General features: G+C 46.7%; 1 protein-coding gene across 1 annotated transcript in view; it reads right to left on the reverse strand.

Moving 5' to 3' along the window:
- POLL (DNA polymerase lambda) overlaps positions 1–15,871 on the reverse strand; it is a 32,394-nt gene extending 16,523 nt beyond the window's left edge. Inside the window, exons 1-7 of the mRNA XM_069753753.1 lie at positions 15,832–15,871; positions 12,091–12,210; positions 8,476–8,773; positions 7,375–7,534; positions 5,076–5,393; positions 4,214–4,387; positions 3,883–4,011 (exon numbers count right to left, since the gene is read on the reverse strand). Coding sequence (XP_069609854.1) covers positions 3,883–4,011; positions 4,214–4,387; positions 5,076–5,393; positions 7,375–7,534; positions 8,476–8,773; positions 12,091–12,199 — 1,188 coding nt within the window. The 5' untranslated portion in view covers positions 12,200–12,210; positions 15,832–15,871. The remainder of the gene's footprint in view (positions 1–3,882; positions 4,012–4,213; positions 4,388–5,075; positions 5,394–7,374; positions 7,535–8,475; positions 8,774–12,090; positions 12,211–15,831) is intronic.
- Positions 15,872–15,931: the final 60 nt, after the last annotated feature.

Genomic DNA, 15,931 nt, shown 5'->3' on the forward strand with positions numbered 1-15,931 from the left:
CTCTGACCGCTGGAAAACCCAAATCTCCCGGAGCACTTACCCCAATATGGAGGGGGTGGCAGATGCTGCAGGTAGGAGCTGTGCCCGGGTAGATAGGACGGTGCAGGGTTGGGGAGCCTCCATCCACCATCCCTGCAGAAGAGGGGTGGAGAGGAACCGTCTGCCTCCTTCCATCATCCGCTTTTTCAGTGGTGATGCAGTGGGGGCTGCTCGGACGCCACGCTGGAAGGTGCCTCTGTACAGCCGAGGGTAGAACCTGGTGGACAGGGCTGAATGTCCGGCAATAGGCCTGGCTGCAGAAGAGGATACTGAAGGTGACACTCCAGTGCTCGTCTGATAAGGGAGGGGGAGATCGGTGCCCTTGAAGGGGCCCGTCGCCCCTAAAATCAGCTCAGGCAGTGGCTTCCCACGTCGCAGGAGAGGATACGGAGAGGTAAAACTCCCGTGCTCGCCTGTTGATGGTTCGAGGAGATCGGAACATGAAAGAATCCGTCGCCCCATTCGACCGTAGTAAAAAGTAAAAAACGGTAAAAAAGAGTTCTTTGGGTCTGAATAGCAGACCCGTCCGTGTGCCTCCTACGACACTAAGCAAGAACTGGTTAGCTGGGGGCCAGCAGGAGGGTGTACACTGCAGGGGAGGAGCTAACTTTTTCTTTGTATTACTTAGTGTCAGCCTCCTGGTGGCAGCAGCATACACCCATGGTCTGTCCCCCCCAATGAGGCGAAGGAGAAAAAAAATTCGCAAAAGTTTATAACGCAGAGCCGTGAAAATAAAAAATCCTTTTTTTTCCGCACATAAAATATGTTTTAGCCCCGAGTTTTGTATTTTCCCAAGGGTAACAGGAGAAATTGTACCCCAAAAGTTGTTGTCCTATTTGTCCTGAGTACGCTGATACCCCATATGTTGGGGTAAACCCCTGTTTGGGCACACGGGAGAGCTCGGAAGGGAAAAAGCACTGTTTTACTTTTTCAACGCAGAATTGGCTGGAATTGAGATCGGACGCCATGTCGCGTTTGGAGAGCCCCTGATGTGCCTAAACAGTGGAAACCCCCCAATTATAACTGAAACCCTAATCCAAACACATCCCTAACCCTAATCCCAACAGTAACCCTAACCACACCTCTAACCCTGACACACCCCTAACCCTAATCCCAACCCTATTCCCAACCGTAAATGTAATCTAAACCCTAACTGTAACTTTAGCCCCAACCCAAACTGTAGCCCCAACCCTAACCCTAGCCCTAACCCTAGCCCTAACCCTAGCCCTAACCCTAACCCTAGCCCTAACCCTAGCCCTAACCCTAGCCCTAACCCTAACTCTAACCCTAGCCCTAATGGGAAAATGGAAATAAATACATTTTTTTAATTTTTCCCTAACTAAGGGGGTGATGAAGGGGGGTTTGATTTTCTTTTATAGCGGGTTTTTTAGCGGATTTTTATGATTGGCAGCCGTCACACACTGAAAGACGCTTTTTATTGCAAAAAATATTTTTTGCGTTACCACATTTTGAGAGCTATAATTTTTCTATATTTTGGTCCACAGAGTCATGTGAGGTCTTGTTTTTTGCGGGACGAGTTGACGTTTTTATTGGCAACATTTTCGGGCACGTGACATTTTTTGATCGCTTTTTATTCCGATTTTTGTGAGGCAGAATGACCAAAAACCAGCTATTCATGAATTTCTTTTGGGGGAGGCGTTTATACCGTTCCGCGTTTGGTAAAATTGATAAAGCAGTTTTATTCTTCGGGTCAGTATGATTACAGCGACACCTCATTTATATCATTTTTTTATGTTTTGGCGCTTTTATACGATAAAAACTATTTTATAGAAAAAATAATTATTTTTGCATCGCTTTATTCTCAGGACTATAACTTTTTTATTTTTTTGCTGATAATGCTGTATGGCGGCTCATTTTTTGCGGGACAAGATGACGTTTTCAGCGGTACCATGGTTATTTATATCTGTCTTTTTGATCGCGTGTTATTCCACTTTTTATTCGGCGGTATGATAATAAAGCGTTGTTTTTTGCCTCGTTTTTTTTTTTTTTTTCTTACGGTGTTTACTGAAGGGGTTAACTAGTGGGCCAGTTTTATAGGTCGGGCTGTTACGGACGCGGCGATACTAAATATGTGTACTTTTATTGTTTTGTTTTTTTTATTTAGATAAAGAAATGTATTTATGGGAATAATATATTTTTTTTTTTTCATTATTTTGGAATATTTTTTTTTATTTTTTTTTTACACATTTGAAAATTTTTTTTTTTACTTTTATACTTTGTCCCAGGGGGGGACATCACAGATCAGTGATCTGACAGTTTGCACAGCACTCTGTCAGATCACTGATCTGACATGCAGCGCTGCAGCCTTCACAGTGCCTGCTCTGAGCAGGCTCTGTGAAGCCACCTCCCTCCCTGCAGGACCCGGATCCGCGGCCATCTTGGATCCGGGGCTCGAGCAGGGAGGGAGGGAGGTAAGACCCTCGCAGCAACGCGATCACATCGCGTTGCTGCGGGGGGCTCAGGGAAGCCCGCAGGGAGCCCCCTCCCTGCGCGGTGCTTCCCTGCACCGCCGCCACATCGCGATCATCTTTGATCGCGGTGTGCCAGGGGTTAATGTGCCGGGGGCGGTCCGTGACCGCTCCTGGCACATAGTGCCGGATGTCAGCTGCGATAGGCAGCTGACACCCGGCCGCGATTGGCGGCGATCCCCCCGTGAGCGCCGCCGATCTCGCTGGCCGTACTATCCCGTCCATGGTCATAGGGGCCCACCCCACATGGACGGGATAGTACGTCCGATGTCAGAAAGGGGTTAATGAATCTGGCGCCTCTTCTCCGTGGTGTGCGCCTTCATGCGCCTCCCCAGAAACGCTACTCCATTCACAAACTGGAGTAAACACTTTGATGAATGGGCCTCTTAGTGTGCATGCTCCTGTCCTTTAGGCTATGTGCACACATAGTTAGGGTCCTCTGTGGGTTCTCCCGTAGCGGATTTGATAAATCTGCAGGGCAAAACCGCTGCGGTTATCCCTGCAGATTTATCACGGTTTGTTTTGCGGTTTCCGCTGCTGTCTTACTCCTGCACTTGTTTTATTATTGATGCTGCATATGCAGCATCAATAGTAATGTTAAAAATAATTAAAAAATGGGTATACCCACCCTCCGACGTCTCGATCTCCTCGGGGCTGCACGCAGCGGTCCAGTTCCAAAGATGCAATGCGAGAAGGACCTTCGTGACATCACGGTCATGTGACCGCAACGTCATTGCAGGCCCTGCTCGCATAGCAACCCTGCGACCGGACAGCTGGGTGCAGCGCTGAGAGGTGAGTATATCATTATTTTAATTCTTTTTTTTTTTTTCTTTTTAACACAAATATAGTTCCCAGGGCCTGGAGGAGAGTCTCCTCTCCTCCACCCCGGGTACCATCCGCATAGCCCCATGCGGAAAGTAAGCGGATCAATGCATTCCTATGTGTGCAGAATCGCCGCGATTCTGCACAAAAGAAGTGACATGCTGCGGATTGTAAACCGCTGCGTTCCCGTGCGTTTTATTCTGCAGCATGTGCACAGCGTTTTCGGTTTCCCATAGGTTTACATTAAACTGTAAACTCATGGGAAACTGATGCGGACCCGCAGCTGCAGAAACACTGCGGGTCCGCAGCAAAATCCGCAACGTGTGCACATAGCCTTAGAGAAACCATTGACCAGCGCCGATATACCCAATGTCTGTGTTCATATGATACTTACCCTCTCAATTCAGAGCAGCTCTCACTGAAATGATACGACTCCTAAACCAAGAGACACACATCAATCCCTCTCCTCGTATTCTAGGAGTCAATGACCTACTATGACACAAGCATTAAACAAAAGGAACAGGAATCTTACAATTTCTTCAATCTGTGCCGCCTCCTCCCTGGGCATACGATCTAGGAAGTCTTCATAATGTTTCAGGCCGATCGCCTGCTGTGAGGTCAGGTTTGCCTTTGTGCGTATGTCATCAAGACTGCGAAATCCCTTTAATTAAGCAATAATAAAGTAAGAACCATATCTCCATTCATACATATGAACTATATTTTAGAGTTGTAATAGATTTTTTCCTCGTCTGTAATACATTTTTGTTCTTCTTATCCCCTGCCACCCCCTTCTCGACAGCCCCAATAATCTGTGACAGCAACCAGACCCATAGGAGAATAATTGGACGTGGCACACTACACACCTGCTGGTACCAGCTTTGGGCGGTCTTCACACCAGCTCCCCATATATTAGAGAACACCTCCAAAATGCTCACACTTTCGCTTATATGGTCAAGTTTGCGCAAGTGTCCACTGTCTAATATTTCATCTATTTTCTCAGCCATCTTCTTCCCAATGCCAGGAATTTTAGAAGCTTCCTAAAAAATAAAAATATGAAGGCAATATTACAATTAAAGTGCAACTGTATCCACAGTAATTACTTCCCATTACTCTATGAAGTCCTATTTATTGGGGCTTTATAAGGCTACGTTCACATTAGCGTCGCGTCGCTGTTGCGTCGGCGACGCAGCGGCGACGCGCCCCTATGTTTAACATAGGGGACGCGTGCGTCTCTTTGCACACGTTTTCCGACACGTGCGTCGTTTTAGACGCTAGCGTCGGACGCAAGAAAACGCTACAAGTTGCATTTTTCTTGCGTCCGATTTCGTCAAAAAACGACGCACGCGTCGCAAAACGCGCGCGTTTTTGCGCGCGTTTTTCCGTGCGTCGCGCGTTGCGTCGCCGACGCAGGGCGGCGCAACGCTAGTGTGAACGTAGCCTAAGACGCACAGTGACTATACTCCATCAGGGACAGACATTTTATTATATAGATGTGCACAGTATAGATTGTAAGTATAAGCTATTAGGGCGATACTCCAATCTCAGCCATGCCATCATTTAATGATCATTGGGGTGCAAATCTGAAAAATGAATGGGTGGATTGCTGCCCTCCCCCACAACACTCCCGGCCACCTGAGTGCGCAGGCAACTGTAGCCACCCCATTCACTTAAATGTATCAGTGCTGCTACATGTGGCCTAAATGCTGATATATTGCGGTCACTTACTTGTGCTGACGTCACGGGTTTATGGTAACTTTTCAGAGCATTTATAGCTTTAGAATAACCCAGAGATCTCCATCGGTCTCCTTGCACAGAATAAGCCTTTGCCAGCACCTCCAGCTTGTCTGTGATTAATTGGTTATGATTCTCCTTCTTACTCTCGGATGAGTGGGCGCACACCCATTTGCCTGTCACTGTGCCACTGTTTTCAGTTGCCTTTTCACCATCTTTGTTTTTTGAAAGATGCTGCCCGAACATCAATGCATCCAGGTCTCCTTGTGTCACTCCAATGTCTTCTCCATCGCTGGTCTCGTCATCGGGGACCTTCACAAGAAAGAGTATCCCAGATATTATGTGTTAAAATATAGGTACTGTGTATTGCAACTAATGAACTGAATCGAATAATATGTAGGTCAATCAACTGGCACAAGGCTGTGTTATGGATGTTATACAGGGGCCTCCCTATCGGGCTATTTATGCATGCCAGAAGCCTGTGAATAACTCATGCGCCCTTCATTGAGGAAAAAGCCCTGCACTTGAGCCCTCCGCACACAATCTGGATGATGCCCTTGAACAAAAATTCAAAGATTCTGTACCAAGGAGCAGCCTATATCACGCATAGGTTTACATTCTGGGGACCACTCAACAACGGCAAATCTGGCGACTTTTTCTAGATACTATTCCATCATAGACAGTCCAACACTCCCCGGAAGAAGGCATAGCGCCGAAACGCGCGTTGGGGTGGGTGGCACCACCACAGAGTTCCAGGTACCCTATAGGTAACTATTACATTTTTTATTGTTATTTCTCCTTTGCTCTGCACTTTCCTTCCTAGATGTGGTATACAGCCCTCTCGGATACTAGTTGCACTTTATGATCTGGTTAATTATTTCCCAGGTTATTATCAGATACGCTATATTGCATTTATGCACTTGCATTTTCTTTGAGCAAAATTATTAACTCTTTATATACCTTCTGGCTATCTGACTGACTGTGGTCCCACCCTATCTGGCCTACCTCTGTCATATCCCTATTTATTGTTAGTTGAATGGTTTTACATATTTGATTTCAATAAAGTTTATATATTTTTTTATCACTTTTTGGTGCTTTTTCTTTATATGATTTTCATGAATGTTGGGACTGAACCTGCTTTACCTATCCTTGCAGTTTCACATTGATTTGTGGGTATTGGCCTTTATATAGGTTCTGAATGTTATTGAAGATGAGATTAGCACCATTCTCCTTCTCTATCCTTTATGTGTTCATCCCCTAATAAAGCCCACATTGTATTGGTGACCCACCAATCTATCATACTCTAGACACAAAAGTATAGGGACGTGCCTCTATCATTAACTTCAGGTTTTTCACTCAGTCTCTTTGGCATAGGTGTATAACCTCCGGCCCCTCGCCATGCCGCCTCTCTGTATTAATATGTGTCAGAATAACTGGTGGTAAAGAACCCTGTTATATCAATGTGACCCTGTAATAGAAGCCACTGATGGAACAAGTCCGTTTATGACATTACTTCCCTCCTAAATCTTCCCCCATCACCTGTGAGTGATATTATTGAGACGTGAAAAAAGCAGCAGCATCTCAGTCACAAAGTGGAGACCACGTAAAGTCACAGAGTGCTGAGGAGCAGAGGGCAGAAAAGTCACTGCAGAATCCAGACCTCCTCTGGTATTAACATCAGCACAAATACTGCACCCCCGCCGGGAGCTTCATGCAGCCTTACATCACCAAGCACAATGCCAAATGTTGGATGAAGTGGTGCAAAGCCACCACCACTGGTCTCTGGAGCAGAGGAAAGTGTTCTGTGGAGTGAGGGATCACACTTCTCTATCTGATGGATCAGTCTGGGTTTGGTGAATGCCAGAACGTTACCCGCCTGACAGCATTGTGTCACCTGAAATTTGGTGGAGGAGGGATAATGCTATGGGTTAGTTTTTCAGGGGTCCCTTTACGTCCAGTGAAGGGAAATCTTAATTCTTCATGAAACAAAGATACTGTGAACAAATGTAGCTTCCAGCTTTGTGAAAACAGCTTGGGGTAGACCATTTTCTGTTCCCTATGACTGTGTCCCTTTGCACAAAGCAAGGTCCATATATACAAGAACAGTTTGGTGTGGAAGAACTTCACCGGCTGTGCAGAGCCCAAATCTCAACTCCATCCAACACATTTGGGATGAACTAGACAACTACTTATGTCCATATCGCGTATATTCTATAATAAACTGGAAACCACCGTGCTATTCAGGATGAATATATTGATTCCGCACAGAAGGGGACGGTACTGCACACCTCACCTGTACTTTCAAGTCTTTGCTGTCACTCAGATTGGAGACATCAGACGTCGGCTGTGTATGTGAGCAGCTGGCTGAGGCTTGTTCATCACCTGCCTTCCCGTCCATCACGATATCTCTGTGCCTTTGTTCTGGCTCTCCTTCGTCCTTCACATCCAGGTACCTGCCGCACAATTATAGTCATTTCAAGAATCATCTTTATTTGTGGCTCTATTGAAGTCATAGACTTAACGCTTTTATGCCCACGGGGCACATACCAGAGTAAAGGGGAAAACATGATTATTATAGGGATCTTAGGAACAAGTTCTAGGAAAACTAAAGTGCACCTTCAGGAAGGCTGAAATACCTACCCACAGGGGTACAACCTCCGGGGTCGGCAGCTGCCAGCATAGTAGTTATGGGTGACAACATCAATCCAGCATTATTTACAGGGCTCAGCTACAGATTCTTATCTGCTGCCTAAATCAAAGGTTGCCGTACACCTTACATAGTTGTCCGACCAACCCGAGAATAGGATTTAACGCACCCATCTAAGTTCATGGGTGCGTGTGAAACATCGCCGACGTCGTCAGCAGAGGAGATGGAGAAATTACTTTCTCCATCTCCTCCGCACCTGTACTCCGATTCAGTCATGCGAGAGGATCGGCGCACAGAGCACGGACACTCGGATCACGCTCGCAGCCGAGGGTCATTAGCAGATCGCATCCGATGCTCTCGCATAAGAGAATCATCGGATGCCGTACACTAATGGGACCCCGGCCTTAAGGACATCACAGAACCTTTATAAGCCAGAACATAGATGCAAGACACACACGTGGTCAAAATTGTTGGTACCCCTCGTTTAATGACAGAAAAACCCACAATGGTCACAGAAATAACTCGAATCTGAAAAAAAAAATAATATATAAAAAAATCTATGAAAATGAACAAATGAAAGTCAGACATTGCTTACCCCACTTTTAGTATCATTAAACGAGGGGTACCGACAATTTTGACCACGTGTGTATAAGCTTTAATTAATATCACATGGGTGAGGCGCCTCTTACATTAATGGGAAGATACAAGAAAGTCTGTAATGACCCTGTAATAATACTAGGTGATTACCTCTCTGGGATGAAGATGCTGTACCCGGCCGTGTTTACCAGCTTCTTTTCATTAATGCATAAGCCTAACCAGCTGCACTTCACCAGCGTCACGCCTGCCGGGAGCTTCTGCAACTTCATCAGTCTGAAGGCGCGATCACAGTCCATCCCTTCATCCACAATAATATGTGTCACCTCCGGGCACAACTGGCTGTAAACCTGACCCCCGTTCTGAATGATCTGCTTCTGAAATATTGCTGATCTGGCCTGGCCGATGCCCGCCAAAAGAACGTAAGCATGGACTCCAGCAAAACATTTTCCTGCATAAGTAACAAATAAATAAATATATTTATTAATTACACATATATAATGCATAATAAAATATATAATAAGGTTGTAAACACAGGAGCAGTAAAGGTAGAAAATAAAATGCAGATCCATCGGGTGCAACCCTGTATTACAGTGCTCATCCATAGGAATTCATATGTCTATGCCACGTTATATCAGACTCATGAACTCTTGGAAAAGTGGATGCAAAGCTTATATCAAACCAAGTTTTCTTCAAGGAGTTATCCAGGACTATGTAACTTCTTTACTATGAACTAAGAACTGACAGGCAGGTAGTTGCTAACTATCGGCCTGTTGTGTCCGGCGCCGGTCTCTGCCGGCACAGAGTGATCATTGCTGCTGCTGGCGGATTCAGCGGCTTCTACTGATGTCACATCGACAGAGCAGCGGCTTCTCTTCTGATCGGTTGATGGGGCGTAACTGCTGACGTCATACTGATTGACAGCCAGCTCCTCTCTGCCTAAGACCTTCTTCACAAGTCTGTTTTTATCATGTCCGTACGCATTCTGTTTTTTAAGGAACGCATATACGGACACATGCATACCCATTGTATTCAATGGTGGTGCGCAAGTCAGGCTTTCCATACGGACCGTGCAAAATACACGCTGCACACTGATTATACACCGATGACATCCGTGTGACACGTATCAGTGCCTGGGAAAAGCATTACTATTAGTCCTGTTCCCAGCCGCTGAATGCAGTTCTCTCATCATTATCGCCTGGTCATGATCAGAGAGACCAGGCGACATTGATGAGAGTTCTGGTCAGCTTACGCCCTCTGTGTAGCGTGTATTAAATAAATTTAAAAAATGGAGTGGGATCCCTCTTAATTTTCATAACCAGCTGAGGGACTGATATTAATATTCTGGGAAGCAGCCAATAGCCATAAAGGTTCCCAGGCTATTAATATCAACTCACAGCTGTTTGCTCAGTGTCTTTATTAAATTTGACTATGGGGATAGTAATGGAAGTCTCTGATAGATGTCATTCCATTAGTGACCCCTGAGCTTAATATCAGCAACCATAAAACAGCTGACATCAACCCCACAACTGTTACCCCACTTGCCACCGCACCAGGTCAACATGCCATTTCTGGGGCTGATGTTCTTAGTCTGGGAGGGGGCCAATATCCACTGACCCTTCCTAGGAAATTAATTTCCATCCGCAGCTGTCTGTTTAGCCTTTGCTAGTTAGTAAATATATATTAATATATTAATAGATATTAATAGTCTGGGAACATTTAGGACTGTTGGTCCCTTTCCAGAATATTAGTATCACCTCTGCTTAAAAAATAAATAGAAATATGGAAAAATAAGCACTGATTAGATCTCACACTGACATTTCTATCTGTCCATCATGTTCCTCATTGCTAACTACCTTAATCTTAGAACATCTTTAATACATAAAACTCTTCATTCCTGTGCTGCATTTCATTCTACGTGTCACACCGGCAGCACACTACCGTCACATACGTACACATGGATGGCACGCAGACATGGACCATGAATCTCATCAGTAATGGTTTTTCCAGTACAGGAATCGCCAGGAAGTGTGAAGCTGGCCCAACTGCAAGAATCTGGCATCCAAATGTTACCGTGTAGCCTTATCCTAAATACATTGGATGGCCCCTAGTCAGGAATATCATATAAAAGCACTATTTTATTATTTATATTGCTTGTAAAAAGGGTCAAATAAGGCACAAAAATGTATAGGTTATTTTCTAATTCTAATGTATTTCAATGGGCAAATTTAGCACTTTTGTATTGACAAAAAATGTTCCAAGAATTGACTTGATGTAGTTTTTTCCCATGCAGAAAAAAACGTACATAGGCTGTCTTCACACACAGCATAAATGATGCGTTATTTCTATGCTTTTTCTTTGCATGTTTTCTGCAGATTTCCGCATCAACACTAGGCACTAACATTTTTCTCTGATTATTTTTATTGTTTTTTCCCCTTCATGTGACCAGTTTTTGATACAGAGTAGAAGCAGCATTTTCAATGTTTTTTTTTTTTTTTTACTACAGAAAAGCTTTGTTTCTGCACTTAAAAAAACAGCAACTGAGTTTTCTACACAAGTTTTTTCAGGCTACCCTTAGAAGCCTATAGAGATATAAAAATGAACCAAAAATCATACAGTTCAACAACCCTTTAAACAGCTTTGAAACGCACCCTGGGAAGAGTTTTTATCAAATCACATCCACTTTGCATGGGCAATTAAATGCAGATTTTCTGCACCAAAAAAAGCAGCGGAAACAATGTAGTAGTTATGCTATGTGAGAACATGTCCTTATACTGTGAATATTCTAATGTGGATTTGTGCCAAGTTTCACATACAAAACTCTGTGGGTCTCATCCCAGGTGATCGGAAGTCAGAGTCAGCGTAAAGGTAAATCCAGATTGAAGAAAAGTCGTCAGATTGTCTACCTTGGATATATTCTTTATTGATAGTTTAGTTCATAGCTCATGAATAAAAAATCTAAATCTGAAACGCGTCTGTCTTTGGATAATTATTTTAACGTTCTTTGCACATGGACTAATAAAAAAAGAATATATCCATGGAAAATGGAATGACGACTTTCTTCAAATTGTTTTAATAAGGTTTTGATGGTAAATGTATTTTTTTTTATTATTTTTTCTTTTCACTTTCTGCATATATAGTAAAAAAAAAAAAAATTCTTGCAATTTTTACACTGGCCACTAATTCTTATGAAAGACTCCTATGTCCTGTTGGTCTCAGTAGACCTGATTCAGGCCCTACTGCATTGTATTGAAGTAACTGCTGTGATCAGCGCGGAGGTCATAATGAAGAGAGGGAGGGGGAGGAGGTGAGCTGTGATATCACTTATTGTGAATAGTGGACCGTATGTTATAGGCTGTATATAGAGGCGTCACCTGACAATGTAATCCTATCTGGGTTGATAATGAGACTGCCTTAAAGTCGTCTGCACAGAGCAGGAAGTATGAGTCTAGTATTAGACTTTAGTGGCCAGTGTTAAAATTGCAAGATTTTATTTTATTTTTTTTTATTTATAAAAACAGTGATATAGAAAATGGAAAAATAAAAATCAAAGAAAATGTAAGCATAAAAACCTGATTTAAACAAATGGTAATTTCTGATGATTTATGGTATTATAAAGATGTTTTTGGGTCAAAAAAAGCTCTGCCAAGGTGTAAAGGTATGTGTGACTTCAAGACTTTACAGTATGAAGGGTTTTGATATATAGTATCTATATGTATGTATATATAGTGATATTCTGCTGGATCAGTAACATTGGGCCTCGCTTACCCTGAATGTCAACATCGGCTTTGATCTTTTTTCTGTCCTCTGTGGGGTTCCTGCTGTCTCGCAACCGTTTCACTTTGGGAAAAGCCTTCACGATCCCTCTTGGTTCCATGCACACACAATCTAGAGGGGAAAACAAATGGGAGTCTTAAAAAAATGAGTGTGAGGATGGCTGGCTGTCCCGAGGATAAATACGCCTTTTCTGTCCCAGTATGGCGTATATACAGTTTGCCCTGGAAAGTGAGTTACACAAGGCACAGGATTAATATAGGCGCTGACTGGACGCAGTGCAGGACACACGGACGCAGCGCAGGACACACGGACGCAGTGCAGGACACACGGACGCAGGGCAGGACACACGGACGCAGCGTAGGACACACGGACGCAGTGCAGGACACACGGACGCAGCGCAGGACACACGGACGCAGTGCAGGACACACGGACGCAGTGCAGGACACACGGACGCAGCGCAGGACACACGGACGCAGCGTAGGACACACGGACGCAGCGTAGGACACACGGACGCAGCGCAGGACACCCGGACGAAGTGCAGGACACACGGACGCAGTGCAGGACACCCGGACGAAGGGCAGGACACACGGACGCAGCGCAGGACACACGGACGCAGCGCAGGACACACGGACGCAGGGCAGGACACACGGACGCAGCGCAGGACACACGGACGCAGCGCAGGACACACGGACGCAGCGCAGGACACACGGACGCAGCGCAGGACACACGGACGCAGCGCAGGACACACGGACGCAGCGTAGGACACACGGACGCAGGGCAGGACACACGGACGCAGCGCAGGACACACGGACGCAGCGCAGGACACACGGACGCAGCGTAGGACACACGGACGCAGGGCAGGACACACGGACGCAGCGTAGGACACACGGACGCAGCGTAGGACACACGGACGCAGCGCAGGACACACGGACGCAGCGCAGGACACACGGACGCAGGGCAGGACACACGGACGCAGCGCAGGACACACGGACGCAGCGCAGGACACACGGACGCAGCGCAGGACACACGGACGCAGCGTAGGACACACGGACGCAGCGCAGGACACCCGGACGAAGGGCAGGACACCCGGACGAAGGGCAGGACACACGGACGCAGCGCAGGACACCCGGACGAAGGGCAGGACACACGGACGCAGCGCAGGACACACGGACGCAGCGCAGGACACACGGACGCAGCGCAGGACACACGGACGCAGCGCAGGACACACGGACGCAGCGCAGGACACACGGACGCAGCGCAGGACACACGGACGCAGCGTAGGACACACGGACGCAGCGCAGGACACACGGACGCAGGGCAGGACACACGGACGCAGCGCAGGACACACGGACGCAGCGCAGGACACACGGACGCAGCGCAGGACACACGGACGCAGCGCAGGACACACGGACGCAGCGCAGGACACACGGACGCAGCGTAGGACACACGGACGCAGCGCAGGACACACGGACGCAGCGCAGGACACACGGACGCAGCGCAGGACACACGGACGCAGCGCAGGACACACGGACGCAGCGCAGGACACACGGACGCAGCGCAGGACACACGGACGCAGCGCAGGACACACGGACGCAGCGCAGGACACACGGACGCAGCGCAGGACACACGGACGCAGCGTAGGACACACGGACGCAGCGCAGGACACACGGACGCAGGGCAGGACACACGGACGCAGCGCAGGACACACGGACGCAGCGCAGGACACACGGACGCAGCGCAGGACACACGGACGCAGCGCAGGACACACGGACGCAGCGTAGGACACACGGACGCAGCGCAGGACACACGGACGCAGCGCAGGACACACGGACGCAGCGTAGGACACACGGACGCAGCGTAGGACACACGGACGCAGCGTAGGACACACGGACGCAGCGCAGGACACACGGACGCAGCGTAGGACACACGGACGCAGTGCAGGACACACGGACGCAGCGCAGGACACAGTGCAGGACACCCGGACGCAGTGCAGGACACACGGACGCAGAGCAGGACACACGGACGCAGTGCAGGACACACGGACGCAGCGTAGGACACACGGACGCAGCGTAGGACACACGGACGCAGCGCAGGACACAGTGCAGGACACACGGACGCAGTGCAGGACACACGGACGCAGGCAATAAATCCACCGGGCTGTCGCCCCGGATCACTGCAGGGGGCACCAGTGTTTCCCTCCATGTAACCTCTACCCAGCACTCTTTATTAACCACATTGGGAACAATTTTTCATTGCTGTGCTCTCTGATTATAATTTTTTTCCTTTACAATGTTTACTGGGTTAATATATTTCAATATTGGGACCTGTTCTCTTCAACATATTCATTAATGATCTGGTAGAAGGTTTACACAGTAAAATATCGATATTTGCAGATGATACAAAACTATGTAAAGCAGTTAATACAAGAGAAGATAGTATTCTGCTACAGATGGGTCTGGATAGGTTGGAAACTTGGGCTGAAAGGTGGCAGATGAGGTTTAACAATGATAAATGTAAGGTTATACACATGGGAAGAGGGAATCAATATCACCATTACACACTGAATGGGAAACCACTGGGTAAATCTGACAGGGAGAAGGACTTGGGGATCCTAGTTAATGATAAACTTACCTGGAGCAGCCAGTGCCAGGCAGCAGCTGCCAAGGCAAACAGGATCATGGGGTGCATTAAAAGAGGTCTGGATACACATGATGAGAGCATTATACTGCCTCTGTACAAATCCCTAGTTAGACCGCACATGGAGTACTGTGTCCAGTTTTGGGCACCGGTGCTCAGGAAGGATATAATGGAACTAGAGAGAGTACAAAGGAGGGCAACAAAATTAATAAAGGGGATGGGAGAACTACAATACCCAGATAGATTAGCGAAATTAGGATTATTTAGTCTAGAAAAAAGACGACTGAGGGGCGATCTAATAACCATGTATAAGTATATAAGGGGACAATACAAATATCTCGCTGAGGATCTGTTTATACCAAGGAAGGTGACGGGCACAAGGGGGCATTCTTTGCGTCTGGAGGAGAGAAGGTTTTTCCACCAACATAGAAGAGGATTCTTTACTGTTAGGGCAGTGAGAATCTGGAATTGCTTGCCTGAGGAGGTGGTGATGGCGAACTCAGTCGAGGGGTTCAAGAGAGGCCTGGATGTCTTCCTGGAGCAGAACAATATTGTATCATACAATTAGGTTCTGTAGAAGGACGTAGATCTGGGTATTTATTATGATGGAATATAGGCTGAACTGGATGGACAAATGTCTTTTTTCGGCCTTACTAACTATGTTACTATGTTAATAAATCGGACTTTTAGGGATGCGGCCGTAGCAAATTTTATTTTTAACGGGAAGGAAAGGGAGCAATTCAATTTTTTATATATTTTGAAAAATATATATATTTTTTATCTTTCTACTCTATGTGATAGCTCTCAGGGTCACAAGCCCCTTACAGGCTACTGTGGTACCACAAGTCCCAGCGTCTTACACCTAACAGGCTATTGTGGTACTACAAGTTCCAGACCGCCTTACACCTGACAATCTGCTGTGGTACCACAAGTCTTAGACCTCCTTACACCTAACAGACTGCTGTGGTACTACAAGTCCCAGCGTGCTTTACACCTGACAGGCTGCTGACTGTACTCAGTGAGCTCTTATTTTCTGCGGCGCACTACAACTCCCAGCACAGTGTAATGTGAGGAGCCGGTTGTTTCCGCACTCACGTCTCCGGGGCGGCAGGGAATGGCTATGTAGGTCACTGCCGCTTCCGGCTGACCCGGATGTTGTTATGGCGGACACTGGCACTAATGGGGCCCGGGCGGT

This window comes from Ranitomeya imitator, chromosome 2 (genome assembly GCF_032444005.1).
Source record: "Ranitomeya imitator isolate aRanImi1 chromosome 2, aRanImi1.pri, whole genome shotgun sequence".
Lineage (NCBI taxonomy): Eukaryota > Metazoa > Chordata > Amphibia > Anura > Dendrobatidae > Ranitomeya > Ranitomeya imitator.